The 19,993-nt window shown below is 46.0% G+C and overlaps 1 protein-coding gene across 12 annotated transcripts in view; it reads right to left on the bottom strand.

The window, feature by feature from the left end:
* LOC113209866 (uncharacterized) overlaps positions 1–19,993 on the bottom strand; it is an 85,056-nt gene that overhangs the window by 15,955 nt on the left and 49,108 nt on the right. For 9 of the 12 annotated variants that reach the window (XR_008010822.1, XR_008010819.1, XR_008010817.1 and 6 more), the window contains exons 3-18: positions 18,456–18,546; positions 16,128–16,223; positions 15,938–16,051; positions 15,077–15,860; positions 8,487–8,660; positions 8,332–8,404; positions 8,183–8,261; positions 7,536–8,081; positions 6,740–6,898; positions 5,720–6,035; positions 5,160–5,641; positions 3,354–3,922; positions 2,920–3,247; positions 2,689–2,837; positions 2,453–2,600; positions 2,182–2,372 (exon numbers count right to left, since the gene is read on the bottom strand). Coding sequence is in view for 3 of the 12 variants with exons in the window: in XM_052264219.1 (XP_052120179.1) it covers positions 2,182–2,372; positions 2,453–2,600; positions 2,689–2,837; positions 2,920–3,247; positions 3,354–3,922; positions 5,160–5,641; positions 5,720–6,035; positions 6,740–6,898; positions 7,536–8,081; positions 8,183–8,261; positions 8,332–8,404; positions 8,487–8,660; positions 15,077–15,860; positions 15,938–16,051; positions 16,128–16,223; positions 18,456–18,546 (4,299 nt within the window). In the remaining 9 variants the exon portion in view is untranslated. The remainder of the gene's footprint in view (positions 1–2,181; positions 2,373–2,452; positions 2,601–2,688; positions 2,838–2,919; positions 3,248–3,353; positions 3,923–5,159; positions 5,642–5,719; positions 6,036–6,739; positions 6,899–7,535; positions 8,082–8,182; positions 8,262–8,331; positions 8,405–8,486; positions 8,661–15,076; positions 15,861–15,937; positions 16,052–16,127; positions 16,224–18,455; positions 18,547–19,993) is intronic. The other 3 variants (XR_008010821.1, XR_008010816.1, XR_008010820.1) reach the window with 3 other exon arrangements.

Below are 19,993 nucleotides of genomic sequence, written 5' to 3' on the forward strand. Positions count from 1 at the left end.
GTGTGCCACCGGTAAAAGTTTAAGATTTAACAGAGTTTTCGTAATAGGACATACACTGGAAACGCATGTGTGCGAATGTCGCACACTTGTAGGTTTGGGAATATCCATTCGTACACTAACTATCAAAAATATTGTACCTAAGTACAATAAATGGATGGTAGGTTTGTGGAGGTGAGGTACACGATATTTGTCCTTTTTTATTGTAGTGCCCATAAGCGACTCCATGTTAAAGTATATTGTACTTTGTACCTCAAAATGTTGATCCTCACTCAGTACAATGCGACCAGGCAAGGACTTGACCAGTGCCTGCTGTGATTTTTTCTGACAGTGCTTAGAGGGGGGGGGGATTACATTTACACAGTTGCGTTTCCAGTGTACTCCAACGTTAAGCTTTCTCAAATCGATAACTCTAGTGAGAAATCAAAAATAAATTTACATTGACTGGACGTCCATTATTCAAGTTGCATCTATATTGTGGACAATGTCAGGTAGTGACGACGTGGAATCGAGTTTTATGTCCAATCATTTCTCACTGGGAACTGCTCACTGTGAAAAAACCTCAGCCGTCCATCCTGACGCAAAACTATTAAAAGCCGAACTATAAGCCTTGCGCTACCGGTGCTCCGCATGCTGCGGGCGTATCATGCACCCCATGCAATCCAATATTCACGTTGTTAAATCCGTTGTTGAATTTAACTTTAAATTTGCCATGTTTACATGCATATACATAAGAGGGCTGCCCCTTCTCTCCTTAAACCTAAAATGCGTGATGCTTTGGAAGAGTTTCTGTTCAATTACTAGATACTGCTCTATCTACTTGTAAGAGTTCCAATCATAAACGTAGTTTATGAATTTTTGTATTTTACAAAAAATGATATCCCAGAATTAATAAGATGAGGTTCAGGGTTCAGTGTATGATAATGATTGTCTTTTTGATGTTTCATTGGTAGAGACAGATTTTAGTAGATTATTATTACTGATACCGGGTACGTTGGACAGCACTGACTGAAATAAAAAAAAAAATTAAAAAAAATAAAAATAAGGGGAAGATAAAAGGGCAGGGTTGAAAGGATGCTTAGGACTTTAAAGCAGCAAAATGAAAATAATGATATCATGGAATCTGATGATGGTCTCAAGTAATCCAGATTTTACGACCATCTCCGCACTCTCTTCTCAATTTGGCATCCCCATCCCTCTTTGCTTTTCTCCGACCAGACGCATGTCAAGGGTTTGCAAGGCTGTCAAAGACGCTCTGGGTGACTCAGTGAGTTCTTAGCGTCGACTGTACTCATCCTATAGCGATTGCCTCGGTATCGTTGAAAATAATCATGATCATAACATAACAGTCATCACAATTTACGAACGAAATCATATTACAAATATTTATAAGTTTAGCAGAAGGCATAGATAGGAGGATGCATACAAACGGCGCGTCAGGAAGAAAACAAAAGAAGAAAGATAGAAAGAGACAGAGTGCGGTCTCAACATACCGGCCATAGGAGAGAGAGAAGAAGGGGTAGAGGAGGACGACCGGCACCACGCCTCTCACCAAATACTGCGCGGACATGAAGCAACGCAGTGTCAAAACAAAAAGAACCAAAAAAAATTAAAAGAAAATTGAGAAAAACACAAACGTTAGCAACTCAAACGACTCGATTGATAATGTAAAGATGTTCTTAACTGTGAAGTGTCTCATATATTTTATTTTATCGACTTGTCCCACTAAGTATCGTGTGGAAAGAGGCAGAGACAGAAAAAGGTAGACAGATAGAAAGAGAAGACAGAAAGAAAATGAAAAAGAGAAAAGACAGAGGATTTTTCAGTATAAGATGAGATGGTCTGTAATTCGCATCTGCAGTTGACCTAAAGAGCTTGTAAGATTGAAACCAATCCTCACTTTACTGATATTGTCGTGGCTTAATTTACATCCCCCTCTTATGCTCATACTGTCAATTTCACCCCCACCCATATAAACGAGGCCCACGTGTTCGCGAAGTGCCGAAACAACGCAGGCGTAAATACATCATTAGAAAGGTAAAACAAAGAACTATTGGAGAAATGCCGCTATAAATACCATAAAGTGTTTTACATTCACATCTTCAGCACACCTGTGTAGGTTAAAGTTACTGCCTTTATCAAATCTGAAAAAAGAGATGAAGAAGGCTTTGAGAGGAAACTAACCTTGACGATGAAAAATAACGGTCATCGTCAAGGACGGAGTTGATAGCCGTCTCCCGGAGCGCACCACCAGCCGCGGCATACGAGGTGCTGAGGTACGAGTGGCTGGGATCCCACTCAGAACGGTGGCCATCGTCTATTGACTCGTACTCGTAGCTCTTGTACGGCGGCTTGTGCAGGAAGCCCAGGTAACCCTGCGCATAACAATCGTTTCTATTAAGCTCCTCGAGGTGCAAAGCACATGGGATAAGATACGTGCGCCGAATCCACCTACCCGATCGTACTCGTTCTCCAAGTCTCTATCCTCAGTAATAGGTGAAAAGGGAGGGTGAATCTTCGGATCCGACAACTGCCTCCGGTGGGCGCGCAGCTTTCTCGATCGAGACAATACTGGCGAAGCCATTTTCCTCTGCATTTCAAGTCTATAAAGTGGGTAGAAAGAAACAAATTTAAATTTCTATTGCAGCGCTTGTGCTCTAGGTCAACTCAACAGGGACCCCAACTACTCACCTTTTAAGTGGATCTCGGAGGGCTTCGAACTTCTCCCGCTCGCGTCGGAAGCGCAGCTCCCTCTCCTTATCAAGCGACAGCAGCCGCCTTCGGTCTGCACGCATCTCCTCCTTGAGCTGGTCCTTCAGCGACTGCATGTAGCTCGGCACCTGCCAATACAATTCCAGTCAGCGAATGTCGATGGAGGGCCAGCGCCGGCCAGCGCCGGCCAGCGCTACAACTAACACGCACCGTCTTGCTGTAGGAGTCACCATGCAGAGAGTGCGCGCCGCCCGCACCCGGCCCGAGGAGGTGCCGCAGGTCGGGTGGCAGCACAGAGGCGAGGTCACTCATCTGACTGCTGGCGTAGAGCGAGGAGGTGGACACGGGCAGCCCCGTGGAGCTGACGACGCTGGAACCCTGCAGCAGCCCGAGCGCCGAGCCCGGCCGCGGCGCCTGCTCAATGCCGTGCGTGATCTTGCGCAGGTTGGTCTCGGACGCCGAAGGCCGCGTCAGCATGAGCGACGAGGACCTCGCCGACGAGCCGTCCAACGACGCCTGGCGCAGCGGCGAGAAGGACCTGCAAACAGCCGCCAGTGTGAGTCGGGGCGCCTGGCGGCGGGCCGGCCCGCACGACACGCGTGCCATGCGGGACTGCCTACGCGCTGCTTCGCAGGGGCTCTCACCTGAACCTGTCGGCCGAGTGGCTCTTCCGCTCGCGCTTCTTGCTGCAGGGCAGCGGCGCCGCCTCCTGGTCCGCCGGGATTGGCGGCAGCTTCCGCCGATTGCGCAGGCTCTTCTGCGAGTCCGTCTCGGACATGGTGTCGGAAGAGTCGCCGCCCTGGTCGCGGGGGCCGCGGGGCGTGCCCACGGGCGTGCCCTGCGGCGTGCTCATGGGAGTGCCCCCCAGCCCACTCGTTACCGGCTGCGAGGTGCTGAGGTGAGTGTGCGTCGTCCGGCCCATCTGGTGCTGGCGCATGTCCGGCTGCATGCCCTGTTGCGGCAGCGACCGCCGGTTCTTTTTGAGATGCTGGGCTTGGTGCTGCTGCTGCATCTGCTGCTGGTACATCTGCTGCTGGGCCGGGGTCATGTGCTGCGGATACAGTATGGGCGCACCGTCCAACTGCTGCTGCACCGCGGCTGCCTGGTGCACTGCTTGCTGTTGCAGCTGCACCGCCGTCTGTGCCACCTGCTGCACCACGTGCTGCTGTTGCGCCGCCTGGACAGCCTGCTGATGCAGCTGCTGGTGCAGCATCTGGCGGAGAAGAGGGCCATTAGATGTGGCGTGTTTCAACGCGGGCTTTAGCGTGGCGAGGTGATACCATGAGCGTGCGGCTGTCTCACTTCCCTAGTTTATACTGTACCGCATACCGCATGCACAAATATGCCCCGTACCAGACGATTTGACTCATAGCTGGATCTTACTCATACATTCTCGAGACACCGCTGAGCCAGCCTATAGTCAGTTTGGAACATCGATGGAGATAAGTTTTAGTCATCGTTGATTTACATCTGATCCATAGCCGAGCCCTCCCTGAGCTGCTTTCGTACACTGTAAAAAGTATGTCTTGAAATCCGAGGCGATTTCTTGGATTTCAAGGTCGGGTGGATAATTTCAAGATTGGCCCTTGAAATCCCAGACTCCGTCTTGAAACCCGCAGCTTCCAAAGGAAAGCCTTGAAATTGTCATCTGGTATTCAAAGGGTTTTCCTTGAAGCATTCAGATCGTACAGAGTCTGAGGATTTCAAGGGCCAATCTTGAAATTATCCACCCGACCTTGACATCCAAGAAATCGACTCGGATTTCAAGACATTCTTTTTACCGTGTATGGCTCCACGTGGACCCGCAGAGGTGCCAAGATGTCTACTTTGTCTCGCAAAGTAGCCTTTCCTGAGCCGCATGCTAAAGCCATCGTGGAGACCACACGGGGAACTGTGGCTCGAATGGTTGAGTCAGACTGGAGCCGTCATTGAGACACTCTTTCATTGAATGTTGATAACAGCTGAGTGCCCACATGGACGCTGGTGAGAGAGAGGCGAACCTCCGACCCGACGGTTCTGTCTCGCTGACCGCTGGGCCAGAGCGGAAAGACAGAGGGACGTGTGCAGACGTGTGTCACCGAATGCACCGGTCCCGCACATGGCGACGCTGCGCAGACTCGCTGGAGACATCTCTGAGACACTTGATCCATCGCACTCTGAGATGTAACTCAACGATGACTAAAACTTATCTCCATCGATGTTCCAAACTGACTATAGACTGGCTCAGCGGTGTCTCGAGAAAAGATCGGTCTGAGTCTTCTGGGAGATAGAAATTTTTGTACGGGGCACGCAGGTGGGTTTGGCCATCCTCGCTGCCCACGGCTCCTTGTGGCCCCCTGCGACTAGACAACCCGCCCACACGCGTGCATGCGGTACAGTATGACTACGAAAGATCGCGGCGCGAGTCATCCACTTGGTAGAGGCTGTCTTTTAGGCCCCGCACTACTTACCTGTGTTTGGTGCGCCTGTTCCTGCAAAAGGTATTGTTGCTGCATCTGCTCCTCCTGTTGCATCTGAAGCTGCTGTTGCAATTGCTGTTGCAGGTGTTGTTGTTGTTGCTGCTGTAGCGCGTTCTGCTTCGCTAGCTGTTGGACCTGCTGCTGAAGGTGTTGCTGCTGCGCTGCCGTCTGCTGGGTGAGCGCGTTGGACTGCATCCCCATCGCCGACTGGGCGACGCCCTGGCTGGACACCATGCCAGACGCGGAGGTGAGCCCGGCAGTGGAGCCAAGGCCGTGCACACCGTGCTGCACACCATGCTGCGCACCGTGCTGCACACCGTGCATCGCGCCGCCCATGCTGGAGGTCGTGGAGGTGTTGGTGCTGCCGGCGCTGCCGTAGAGTGGTGGCGGGTGAAGCGCCGCCAGAGGGTCGTGTGGGTCCAGCGGTGGCCGCTCCTCCGAAGGCGACGGCCGCGGTGAAGTGTTTCCTAGACCTGGACAGAGCAGAGTCAGAATATCATTACTGTTATACACATCGTGTTATTTGATTCGCGACGCGTCACATTGCGTACCCAACGCTCTGCTGAAGTCCGCCAGCATGCCGCTTATGCTAGTCCCAGACGTCGTGGCCGTGGACACCGCCGTGGACGTCTTCGGAAGGGTGCCGAGTCCAGCCCCGTACGATCCCATACCCTGAAGGCCGGACATGCCGGAGGACGAAACGCCCTGGATGCCACCGACACCCGAGTTGCCAATCATGTTGTTGAGCCCCGTCATGCCCGACATTGACGACATCCCGGGTGTCATGGACGATACCCCGTGCCCCAGCGCTCCGAGAGGGCCACTAGTCTGCGCGCCGTACATCCCCTGCTCCATGCCAGTCCCTCCCTGAAAGCAAATAACAGGTCACATAAGGAGGGCTCTGTGGATCTTATTCAACACTTAGCGGTAGCTGCCGATTGGTCATATGTATCCACAGCGTGGATAATAATGGACTTTGTCATTTCACAAACACATGCAAAAGCTTCACAACTAAGTTAGACGTAGACGAGGCAAGCATGTACACCGTCAAATAGAAGCGCAAAAGCTTCGACAACACGTCTGACAAGCGAGTTCTCGTACACCCCAAGGTATTTCAAATACTCGCCGCCATCCGTTCTACTTACTTTAAAACAGCGCATCTCAATGCATATTTTTACATGCAATTTGAGTTTTTGAAACTAAGAGTGTTTACCAGTCGAAGGGAAAGGTCTGTAAGGGGGTCCGGGAGATTCGATCCCGGGGTGTCCCTTTTTGCTGAATTATTCGCACGTCTGAGCTAAAATGACGTTGCAGAGCAGCGTGCAGTAGCCTTTCAGGATGATTGCGCTAGTAAAAGTGCGAATAGCAGCCCCACAGTGGTCTGAGAAACTTCAAGTGTAAGACTAAATTGGTGGCAAAAATGTGAACACCGATCAAAAGATTGTTCGGAACTCAAGTTATTTAGAAACATACATTAACGGTCCGCTATAAACGCCTGCTATCGCTAGGGGGAGTACTCCTACCGGCAATTACAATGGCCCCAGACCACTGTGGTATATCTGGCGTTTTACCTGGCCGAGTTCCAGCTGGTCAGCCGTCTCCATCGACGGGGACACGTCGAGGATAGGTGATAGCATGGGTGACCTGCTAGGCCGACGGGATGGCCGTGGCTGGGGCCTCTTAAGGGGAGGACAACTCTGGGGAGCCACGGTCAGAACCGTGCCCGCACTCTGCAGGGCGAGGGAGGGACAAGCTACAGCTACTTCACACGAAAACGTAAACAAAATGAACAACGATAAAAACAAGCATTTTAATCTATTCTAGTACACGGCAAAATGAACAGAATTTTACTTCAAGTATCCATTTAGAAAAATAATCCGGACTGAAAAAAGTTGAGTTAGTTTTAAAAGGACGGCATCTAATTCGCATCTACCATCACTATTCTAACAAAACCAGAAATTGCACAGTGTGTTAAATAGTTGAGTTTGGCACTAAGGAATCCGAAAGGTATAATTTAGCCCAGGTTATTATAGCAAACTCGTTGTGAACACAGACAGAACCCCACATCATTTATGGTTCGCCGATTGTTTCCATTTAAAGAATTTTGAATATTCATTTCCTTCGTTTGATCCTGCAACCCTTCCGAAGAGTAGAACAAACTTTATTGTTTATAAACAAAGTTCACATCGCACTACGTAAAAGGTTCTTATTTTTGACCTGGACTAAATACCTAGTTTGGAAAAATGCTGAGCACATCAGTGCACGTTGAGGGTTTCTAGACAATACACATCTATGGAGTATCGCGGCTTATGTACATGGCAAATAGAATAGCTACGTTTAAAATATAAAAATGAACAAATAAAATACCTGCAAATCCATGATTCTCCCGGTTTTATTCATGTTTTGTTGTTGTTGTTGTTGTTGTTGTTGCAAAGCTTGAGCTTGGAGTTTCACTTCCTGCTGTTGCTGCTGAAGCTGCAGCATTTGCTGTTGAAATTTGTTTAGTTGTTCTTGTTGCTGCTGCTGAAGATGTTGTGACTGCAGCACTTGCTGTTGTTGTAGCGCTTGTTGCTGCTGCATTTGTTGAGTTGGAGGGGTATTTTGGATTTGTTGTTGTTGTTGAAGCTGTTGCTGTTGCTGCATGTGTTGCTGTTGCTGCTGCATTTGCTGCTGTTGATGCACCTCTTGTTGGCGCTGTTGTTGTTGCTGAAGTTGCTGCTGCTGTTGTTGGAGCTGCTGCTGCTGTTGTTGGTTATGCATTTGATTTTGTTGAGTTTGTAAGCTTTGAGCTTGAGATTGCTGGTTTTGCAGAGACAGATTTTGTTGTTGTTGCTGCTGTTGTTGTTGATGTTGTTGTTGTTGTTGGATCTGTTGCTGTTTTGTCAAATAACCGAACTCCGACATTTCCCCATACTGTTAGTGGAAAAATGCAAAGTTAATTAGAAACTGGTACACCATAAATATTTACTTTTCATAAATTTACGAAAACCGACCGTAAATCCAACCATACGTACTTGTCCGTGTGCTCTATCTATATCCATGCCTGCGGTTATGCCATTCCGAGGTGCAAAGTCACTGTTAACAAGATCCCTGCTGTAGAACAAAGTACCATTAGCTTGGACTCAAATAGCCTTTCAAATTGTAGGAGGGTGATGTGATGTACCTTTGTGAGTCGAACATGCTCTCCCTAGATCCTGGTCTTCCTAACACTCCTCTTCCTCGGCCTAGGTCAGTCCCTGATAACATAATATATAAATTAATGAGAGCTCAACGCATTTTACACGCCTTTCACGCAATATCTTAACATAAGACGCCTACCTCTTCCTGCATTAGTTAGGCCACCAAGAGAACCACCAAGGGCGCCATCTAGGGATCGCTGAGATCTGAGTTGTGCTCTAGGTGACTGTGGTAGCGATTGCGTTCCTGAAAGGGGAATACCACTCGCCCCTATATGACTACGCCCGTCGTCCATTGTTGAATTGTAAACTCCACCTATAAAAGAAAATTAAAAGATTAGTATCATTTGCAAGCGCTGCTATTATGCTCAGGCGCGGTTTTATGGGGGGGGGGGGCGATCGCCCTCCCCATCCCCCCGTCTGGCCAAATCGCCCCCTGGGGTAGGTAGGCAGTTTATCTTACAAAACCCCTGAAAGTAGGCAACCCACAGCAAATCGCCCCCTCCGTCAGACGGACTTAAAACCGCGCCTGATTGTGCTAGATGTTGGACACTAGTTTATCGAAAGTCATAACACACAATATTACGCATTAATATTACAAAAACATAACTTAACGATAGTTCCAGAAAAGAATTTAACACTGTAAATGCGTTGGCGTCTTATGACGCCAAATTTTTGCGTCCTATGACGCCAAGTCCTACAAGACGCCAAATTTTGGCGTTCTTTTACTGGACGCCAAGAATTGGCGTCTTATGACGTCAAAATTTGGCGTTCTTCAGAGGGCGCCAATATTTTGGCGTCATAAGACACCAACCCATTTACAGTAATCGATATTTATGACAGAAATTTCTTTTAGAACACGTCTGTTATAGAATATATAGGGTAGGGTCCTTTTTAGCAGATGATACCTTCTGTCTAGTTATACTGTACCGGATGCAGGCGTGCAGTTGCGCAGTCGCACGAGACCAATAGACCCTCACACACAGCGCGTCCGCTGTATCCACACTGACGTTTAACCCTTTTTAGATATAGGATTTCATCACTAAACGAAAAGTGTGTCCAAAATATACGGTCGCACATTTAAATAGGGTTTCTTGCCAAAACATCAGTTACAAAAACAGGAAACGGACGTCCACGGACACTGACTGAATGCGCCCAAGGAGAAATTTGAGCCCTGACTGTCAGTGTGACGTCAAAATGGTCCCTCATTCTGACATCTTTCTGCACTCATCCTGACGTCATTGTGACTCATTATGACGTCTATATGTCAAATATTGGTCAGAATGACATCAGGATGAGTGCAGAAAGACGTCAAAAAGGGGGACCATTTTGACGTCATGCATGACAGTCAGCGCTCAAATTCCTCCTTGGGCGCTGAGTGTAAGGACACTTTTTGAAAGCGACGGTTGACAAGCCCACCGGCTCGCCTGCACACAGTCCATTATAACCAGTAAAAAGTTCGGCACTCTGAACAGCGCATCATGTAAAATAACAAATAGCCGAAATCATAACAGATATTTATAATATCTATTTTTTTCCGAGTCAAGCACGCCAGCCTGACTAGGCAACTTTTAAGTAGAGGCTCAAAAAAACAGGCAGCTACTGCCTCACAACTTCGGATATCCGCGGGTCTACCAAAATTAGTATTCAATTCATTTTTTTAGATATTTGCAAGTATTCAATCCAAGTTTGAATTTGGATTCACGATTATCTAGTTATACCTATATTCACGAATAATCCAGTTTTAATACATTCAAGGGTCACGAAATTTCCGAGTTGTGGACCACCCGCTTAACCCTTCTACGCCTCTAATCAGTCAAAAAGTCACGCCATCGGATGTGGATTCTGGCTCTTAAGGGGACTCATACCAGTGTAAATTCCCGAATCGGTCCAACTGTGGGGTTTACATTTATTGACTATATACTGATTGCCGGTAGGAGTTCGTGCCCAATTTGATATTTTGGTTGTAGGGGATGAGTCCAATTCGACTAAATATTATATATATTAGGTTAGATTATATATAAATATACGAAATGGGAAAGGGGGGGGGGTGAATCCTAAAATTATTCGTACTTTGTATTCAGTGCAAATACAAACTGAAATCTCCAGATACAAACTGAGAATAATTTTAGGATTCACCCCCCAAAATTGATTTTTAGTCATCTTTTGAGAAATTGGACTTATCCCCTACAACCAATATATCAAATTGGGCATGATCCTGTATCGGCAATCGTTTAGTATAAAGTCAACAATGAAAACCCCGAAGTCTGAATCGATTTGGGAATTTACACTTGTATGAGTCCCCTGTCGGACTTAAACTTTCGCAACAGGCCTCACTGCATAAATTCTTTTTCAGACCGTGGGGAAATGACAAATAAGTGCATCATCAAACATTGAGAAATGCAGTAAAAAGAAAGCTCAAAATTTGTTCTCAAAATATACTTTTTGATGATTGCTAAAGTTCGATACAACAGAGGCTGATATTTCTTGTTTGTCAATTTTTTAGGTAATAGCGCACAGAGACAGAGGGGAAAATTGAAGACCCCCTTTTCATTTGGAACAGGGGTGAGGCTTTTTCCTCCCAATTATGCTAACAGCCATGTTAGTTTGTGGTAAAACAACACTTTAATCTATGAAATCAACTAAATTATTTATGTCACCTTGATATCAGATTTCTAGCGTATAAAAAAAAAAATAGAAGAGAAAGTGGTGAGCCTGAGAAAACAAATCAATAAATGTTCGAAGGTTGGCGTGGCGGCTGGAGAGGGTGGAGAGGAAGGAGAGAGGGTAAAAATCCGGAGCTAGTGTGTCTTCTCAGTAAACATTGAACATTTGAATGAGTTAATTTGTGAACGTTTCCAGAGTACTTTTCATCAGAATTGACGAACTATGTTAAATATTTGATGGGGGAAGCTTAGTAGTCAATGTTGTGCAGCCAAAATCACCTGCTGAATTCCATTTGATAATAGAGACCTTTGGAATATGGTATATTGATGGCATCGGATGTGTCATGTTGTGTTTGTGGGTTCCAATAACTTCTTACCTCCGTCTCGTCGCTTCGCAAAGAGCGCGTTAGAGTATGAGATAGACACGAGACGTGCAGATGATCACATTTCCTTCCGTGGAGACGAGTGACAAGTACTATAGAAAATGTTTCCTTACCTCATCGAAGCCTTACGAGGATTGACTCGAAGCTGACATGCAACGAAATATCGTGTTATTTCACTCACATATGCTACGTTTAGTCACGATCTGTGTCGCGCTTACTTTAAGATATGGCGTATTTATTGAATTTTAGATTGAGTTTGATGAAATAGCTTAAAAATGATACTTGGCGTAAGTTGGATCCTTGTTTGATTTTGAAGTCTGAAGGGGCGTGAGTCACAAGGCACAGATTGTAATTATCAGCTTTCCCACGTGGCACTTGATATATAAAAGAGGCAAGCTTTTTAGAAGTGTGCATTACTTCCCCTAAAATGTACCCTGTTTTTGAAACGTAGTTGGTTTACCACAGTTGCACCTTTAATTGTTCAATCATTGATGAATGCATAAAAAAGTCTGTTGGTACCGGTTTTTAAAGATTAAAGGAGATCCTTGCTCATCTGTCAAACACTCGCCATATCTTAAACACGCACACAAAAATAACCATGCTAGAAACGACATTCAAAAAAGCAGTTTACTATAACTGGGCAAGACATAAGCCTCTTGTTAAGGAAAAAAATCCAGAGTTTTTCCACCATGTAATGTCAAAAGGATGCAGCATGCGGGAAGGAAAGGAAAATGTGCGGAAGAGGGACGGAACAACAGGCATGCAGTTCAGGTGAAAAGGTGCCTTTGCATGCAACACTCCAACAATGTACATATCAGAAGCAGACAGTAGCTCCGTGGTCAGAGAAGAAATTTGCTAAGCGTTAAACCGGTCACACGTAGGCTTAGGAATACAGAAGGAAGTTGTTTATATAATCGCAGTCAGGTCTTAACGACAAACTGGGGCTCCATCCGGAGGCACCGATCTTACGTTTCACTATCGCTGGAAAAAGTTCTGCCTTCTCAAGGCATGCTGTGGGAAGCAAAACATGAGCTTTACAGAAACAGCCAAGACACAACCAACTTGGACCTTTCTGGAGACCTATTGCCCAAGGGGTAAAAAATAAGTAATTAACCGGGCAAATATGCCTATTCATCTTAGTACAGTTGGTTGCGTTTCACATTAACCGATCATTACGCGCCAGCCACCTTATTGCGACTGTCAAAAAGCGCATGGTGGAGCTACAGGTGCCCAACAAGGAAGGTTCGTCGAGAGGAGACGTGTTATGCAAGGGCAACAGCCGATGCAGCAGGGTTCCCTTGTGAACCGTCTTCTCGTGGAAAGTTCATTGCGGGGTACGTATAGTGTATGAACGCGTGCTAAACGTGCGAGAAATCTACGACTTGGTTTGTAATATCACACTTTTTGCCGTAAGCCCTCGTTAACGGACAGGCCAAGGTAATATGGAGGTTTTCTTTAAAGCGGGTGCATGACGTGAGGACTATCCCAACGTATGTAAAATGCACTGAAGCAACGGAAGAAACCTATAATGAAACGGTTCTTCTGGCAGTCCTAAGAGTATTCTTATTAACAGTGGGAGCAGCGCTGGGATTGCATGAAGAGTAGGTACACAAACGAAAAACGTAGAACTCTACGGGGAAATGATTTGCACACCTTCAACACTGTACGATTCTGCATTTTATCTAGAAGAGAATTCTACACACACAAAGAGGTAAAGGGGCAAAAATACTCTAAGTTAGGAAGATGTAGCAGAGAGGAGAGAGATGTCGCTCACGCACACAGCAAAAAAGTAGTGAAGGTAAGGGCATCTACCAAAGTCCTTCTACAAAATAAATAACGTAATGCATTGAAGCATCAAACACACGCACGCACACACACATACAACCTTGCGTTCATACGAGAAACGGAATCCACCAATAAAAATTTTGAAAACTCTTATTAAACAATCATCAACATCCAAAGGGCCATTCTGACAACACCAACTCGATTTTTAATTATTTTTTTTTTTGCAAACGGAATCCTGCTACTTTTGTCCGGAGAAAGGAGTAGTGCGTGTTACTTTAAACCGTTAACTGTCTATGCCTCAAAAATGCAGTACTTTGAACACATTGGTGGATTTCAATTGCTACGATTTCATTTCTATGCCCTTACTTACAGATCATTTCACCTATGAGGTCGATAATTGACATTCAAGCACAATGCATATGAAATTATTGTCATGAGCTGAGTTGAAATCGAATGCCGCGCACCACCTTGCATGGTACAGATAATTCAATGAGAGGCCGTGGCTCATTGAGACAGTTACCATATCATACCATAAAATTTGAAGCCGCAAAATTATGCTTTTATCAATATCTATTCGTTTCTCAAAAAATATGTCTGATCGGAGACAAAGCACCATGGGAGGAAATGCGCGACGCTCTCCTGGAAAAAAGTATGTGTTATGAAAATATTTGATTATGGAAGCGTGTGAACTGTGCGTCAACGCCAGTATCGCTAGTACAACTTAAAAGTACTACAGTCCGATACTAAAAGAGATGTAGGAATGTTAAAAGACAGTGAACCTAACTTCGACACTTTAGGCGGGAAATAAACAAGTTAAAATTACAGTGCTTCACAAATAACGCTGAGGCAACTTATACACAGTAAGAAGGTCACACACCAAGCTGCATTGAATTACTTAAAAGGTATGTCAAATAGCAGCAAGGTTCTGTTTCTACTTGGGTACAAGTCAATCAAAGACACATTGGCGGTTAGATACTTTGTTGGATTATTTTGACCATGAGCACTTGAAATTAAATTATTCACTCATCGACAACTGACTTGGCGTGGATGTTACGGGCAGTGATGTATAAGTAATATATCGGGCTTGTGGACTAAAATGTGAGATCATATTACAAGGATTCTACTTATTTCTTGTGTCGATATGTTGCCGCCACTAGAAACGTCATGTCTATCTAGGAAACACAAAAGCTCCAGTTTTCGACCAAAATGTGGGGTGGTGGTTATACAATCAAAACGTGTGGGAAATAGCGGAATGGGTAAGGCCGGAAAGTTAAAGAAGAAAAATAAATCAATTAGAACACATAAACATAAAACAACATGGACTATAAATATCAAATTAAAGGAATAAGCTTCTTCTTCTATGTCCCCAGCTGCCCTGCGCGCCTTCTCGTTAAAATCGTAATGAATGTTAAATAGTTCAAATGTATGAAGTACTTTGCAGATTTTGACGTATTTACGTCGCGTACATCATGCTGAGGTGGAAAAACTCTGGCTATAGAAGAAGGCATGCCCGAAACTGATGGCAGTGCCTTTTATGTACGTTTCTACCTACATGTAGCCAGACCAGCCAACCCAAAGAATCAGTAAAATATTTAGACTGGCAATTAATTATGCGACAACAGTCTATTCTAACGGACACCACAGTACGAAATATCTACTGTATTCGACCACGGTTGGAAGCTTTATGCAAGTTTTGGTCATTGGCAAAGAAAGGGAAAACCAAATGTGCAAGCCCCAATAACTAGGAACTCTACTTATAAAAAGCTATCAAAAAGATACTTGGATCCTGTACGTTCAAAGAAAAGAACAAAATGCACCACGCCATCTTGGCAAAATGCTTCCTTGAGGTGGCTGGTCTGTTCGTCTAACGGTGCGGTGACGACTGCGGAGCGACGTACCTCCCGGCGAGATGCTGGTGACAGAGAAGGTGGCGGAGGTCGAGGCGCTGGCTGACGTCGCTGACGACGTCATGGAAAGTGACGCCGCAGTCGACGACGCCGAGACTGAAATTGGGGGCGTTTTATGCCGCCGCCGGAGGCTGGACACGCCGTCCGGTGCGGTAGGTGAGCTGACCTCCTCGTCCTCCTCGGGGATGGGCCCGATGGCTGTCTGATAAAACTCGGGGAGGGCCGGCGCCGGGATGGAGGGCGGTTGTGAAGAGGACACTACGGTAGAAGGTGACGGCGTTGCCGCCGAGCTCGCCGGCATGCTGGCCGTGGGGGACAGGAGTCTCTCGTCGTCTGACACTTCCGGGGACAAGTCCTCTTCCTCCTCCACCTCCGAGCCTGTCGAGCTCGGCGGCGAAATGTCGCGGGAAACTATGAGAATGTCCCTCCCCTGTTCCTTCTCCCTCAGCCTCTGCGCCTCCAGCTCTCTGGCCCTCTCCTCTAGCCGTTCCCGCTCCCCCTCCCGCTCCAGCTCCCGGTCAATCGCCTCTCGCTCCCGCTGCTCCCGATCCTCGGCTAAGATAGCCTGGACCTGGGCGCTCATCGGGGAGCCCGGCGACGAAGTGGAAACGGGTGTAAACGGGGAGGCGGGCAGCGGCGCCGCCAGTGGGCGGGTGACTGCGGGTGGCGACGGAGAGGACTCCCTAAAGGTTGCCCGCTCGGCGCGCTCGGCCCCCTCCTGGTACTCACGCTCGCGCTCCAGGCTGCCAGTACGCCGCAATTGTGAGTCCCACGGCTGAAACACAACATACGGCGTCTAAACCTGGTCGACCGATGTAAGGTGAGTCTACGTAAAGAAACATGAAAATGTACCTGCTGTTGTTGACCAGTCATGCCAGGCTGCTGATTTCTATGCCCAGGCGGTTGCCAAGGAACGGGTTGTACATTCGTTCTTTTCATACACATTTTACACATCCATTCAGTATTCTGTAAAAGAGATGACATTTCATTGGGATGTTTTCTGCGACTAATAACATGTGCATTTAAGAGTATGTGACCCCACCTTACTAGCGTCGTGACTCGCTGGAACTAGGGCGCCACACATGTGGCAGGTAAGACTTCTACACTCCACGCACTCCTGGCCCACGCCGTTACCGACCTGCGAACAATTACCGATTTCTTATATAACACAATGATTGTCATTGTTAGCAACCTGAAACATTCATGATGTATGCAAACTCAACGGCAGATCGAAAGGTGCTCGAGGCATAGTGGATATTTTGGTCTAGTTTGAAACAGAGCCCTGCACCGAGCGAGCATCGGATGGCTTCATGGCGTCCGAAAGCGGTTGTGGGAGCGAGAAGCTCGCGCCGGGCCATAGCTCCCTCTCACTCCGATTCGCTTTCGGACGCCATGTAGGCATCCCAGGCCGCTCGGATGCAGGGCTCTGGTTTGAAAACCACCACACCGAGAAAAGCTATTAGTCCCTATGACTAAATTCGTGTTGAAGGAAACAAAATTTACTCTCTAAATCCAACGAAACGTTAAATAAAACTTTTAAAATTAAATGTGATCAGCTCAACCAAAAATATTGTCAAACTGATTACTTTATATCGACCTGACTAAATTATCCAATCAACACGATTGAAATTTGGTCGACGGAAACAAAATTTCGTTGGTTTTCTCAACACTAAATTTCGTTGAGTTGAACAATCGGTTTTCTGAGTGCAGAAGTACATCTCTTTTCACGCGGCTGTAGGATTTTATGATTCAATTAAAATATCCCTCTGTCTCTCTCACTCAACCTGCTTTCTGGGTCGTAAGTTATTGTTTAAGAATAGATTGCTGTATATCATGACAACGGGACCCATGGAATCCGACAGTATTATAAATGTTGAGCTTGTCGTGTGATTGAATACCGGGTATCGGATGGACCCCACATTTTATGATGATTATGCTGTACCACACTTAGGCGTGTGATTGGGTTGCCTACTCGTTACGCGCCGACAGGCGCCACGGTGAGCAACATAGGTCTACAAAGTTGGCAATGTATGTGTGCACAGTAAAACGAATATCTTAAAATCCGAGGATATTTCTTGATTTCAAGGGCCAATCTTGAAATTATCCACCCGACCTTGAAATCCACACTGTAAATGGGTTGGCGTCTTTTGACGCCAAAATATTGGCGTCTTATGGCACCAAATTCTAGCGTCTTATGACGCCAAACTTTTGAGTCCTATGACGCCAAATCCTACAAGACGCCAAATTTTAACGTTCTTTTACTGGACGCCAAGAATTGGCGTCTTATGACGCCAAAATTTGGCGTTCCTTAGAGGACGCCAATATTTTGGCGTCATAAGACCCGAATGGATTTCAAGGTCGGGTCGATAATTTCAAGATTTGCCCTTGAAATCCTAGACTCTGTCTGGAGACCCGCAGCTTCCGAGGGGGAGCCTTGGAATTTTCATATGGTATTAAAGGATGATCTGGAAGCGTGATCTGGATGCTTCAAGGAAAACCCTTGAATACCAACAAGTATCCAGATCGTGTTTTCAGGAAAACCCTTTAATAACGTACGAAAATTGCAAGGCTTTCCCTTGGAAGCTGCGGGTTTCAAGACAGAGTCTGGGATTTCAAGGGCCAATCTTGACATTATCCACCCGACCTTGAAATCAAAGAAATATCCTCGGATTTCAAGACATTCTATTTACCGTGCGTGCGTGCGTGCGAGCAGGCCCGTGACGCACAGTTATTTCAGCATAATGCTATTCTAGCCGAAATGGCACGCAAGTAGGCCGACCCATACAAATTTCAACGGAGGAAAGCCTAACCGCTGGCAAGAATCGTGGTTTATGCATGAATCAATCAACCATGGTTTTTCCCGAAAGTTGGCTTAGGATCCCTCGCGGGGACGAAACTATGATCTCTTTTATTAATCAATAGATCCGGTCAAGCGACGTGGGTTCGTCTGTCAAACGTTTAAGCTTTTCTCTTTTTCAATTAGAACCCTGTGGCTATGTGGCTGATTTATCCCCGTTCAATTCTGTAGTTATCCTGTACCGCACAAAGGCGGCCAGGTTGCCTATTTGCTCGACTCGTAAGGCGCCGCCGAAAGGGGTGATAAGCAAGCCCGCCCACACTCATGCGTGCGGTACAGTACAGAAGTGAGCGGGGTTAATCAGCCACTCGGTATAGGTCACCCTTCCTTGATGCCAAAAAACCCCGGCAAAAATGGCATTGTATGAAACAACTGTGTCATGCGCGTGAATGTACGTGCATCGCAAAGAGATCTCGCTTGGCAAGCCCACTTCCACGGGGTACAGTATAACCAAAACATGGTAATACTAAGACACCCTGTAATGCTTAAAATATCGTCTGCTTAATAACATACCTCTCTCATGTGGCATATGGAACAGGATTTAAATCCAAATTGGTTAGTTCTATTGTCTGGTTGATGGAGAGGTCCCCGTGAGTCAAGCTCTCTGCAACAGAACAACATAATGTTTGTGAGCCATCTGTGATTCAATGTGTAACTATGGTGAAGACATTTGTTGCAGATGGAATGTGTACCAATGATTAAAAAAACAAAACAACGATATGTTATAAATTTTACCCTTGCAGTTCTTGGCAGTTAAAATATTCCGTCTGTGTCACAATCACGAAACAGCTCTCTATTTTCATCTAAGTTCGTTGCGGTTCTTTTAACATATAGTCTATAGGGTCATCACTTTGCGTATGAACTATTTTGAATTATGAAATGGTCATAAAATTTCAAAGTAGTTCTTGAGCACAGTGTTATAAACCTACAGAATATATGTTAAAAGAACCGCAACAAACTTAGATGAAAATAGAGAGCTTTTTCTTTATTTCACTAGCATGTAGATTTTAAACTCAAAAAAGGTGACAGAAGAGCTCTGCAAAAGTCTCTTGTTCGATCGAACGAGCCGGTAAAATACTACTTTTTCCCATCAGAATGTGCAATAATTAGTTTTATAAAACGGATTTGAAATTCAACAACGTGGATATCCAAGTCCGCCACGTCCAATGGAACATTTTGGCGATATGAAGCATCTAGCCAGCTGCCGCCGATATGCTTTTCCGAAACCGAGCCCTGCCGTACTACAAGAGAATCTAAGGCCACCCCAGATCAGGATCGCCACTTGTTCGTCAAGGTGCGCAAAGTGAAGCCTTTCGGTCAAAATATAGGCATCTTTCTGCGGAGTTCTGGTAGAAGAGGTAGATGATGGAATGAGAGTGAACTGTAAAAAAATCACAGTCACTAAGACGGGAATAACCGTTTTATTTATTAGCGGTCACTACGTTTCTCGTTTCCGTAACGTCTTTCCCATTTGAGCCTATCATATTAATGAAACTGCAGGTACGGAAAATGCACGGAAAAGTTCCTGTTGATTTGAATCCCGAGAAGTACGGAAGTAAACCGTATCCTCTTCGAGAAAACCTGAGAGAACCCTTTTTCCGCACACCCCGAAAAGTATGTTCTTGACCCTTGATTTCGCAAGAACATTTGTATCAGGCCAATGCAATTTTCATTTGTACCAATGCAATTTGTATGAAGACAAGCAAATGCTCTCGGTTTAGCCAAACAGCAGATCTTATTCATTCAAGAACACGCTTTTTTGGGTGCAGAGGGTACGTTACCGTGACATGGCTCAATTTTTACAGTGTGTAAGAGAGTGACATATTGATATGAGAGAGTGTGTGTATATGTGTGTGTGTGTGTGAGAGAGAGAGAGAGGGAGAGAGACAGAGAGAGAGCGAGCGAGACAGAAAGAGAGAGAGAGCGAGCGAGCGAGAGACAGAAAGAGAGAGAGATAGAGATAGAGAGAGAGAGAGAGAGAGAGAGAGAGAGAGAGAGAGAGAGAGAGAGAATTCGTACACGCTACACGCCTATGTCTGTCTACAGGAAAG

The sequence above is a fragment of the Frankliniella occidentalis genome, unplaced genomic scaffold (genome assembly GCF_000697945.3).
Source record: "Frankliniella occidentalis isolate FOCC.00 unplaced genomic scaffold, Focc_3.1 Scaffold17, whole genome shotgun sequence".
NCBI lineage: Eukaryota > Metazoa > Arthropoda > Insecta > Thysanoptera > Thripidae > Frankliniella > Frankliniella occidentalis.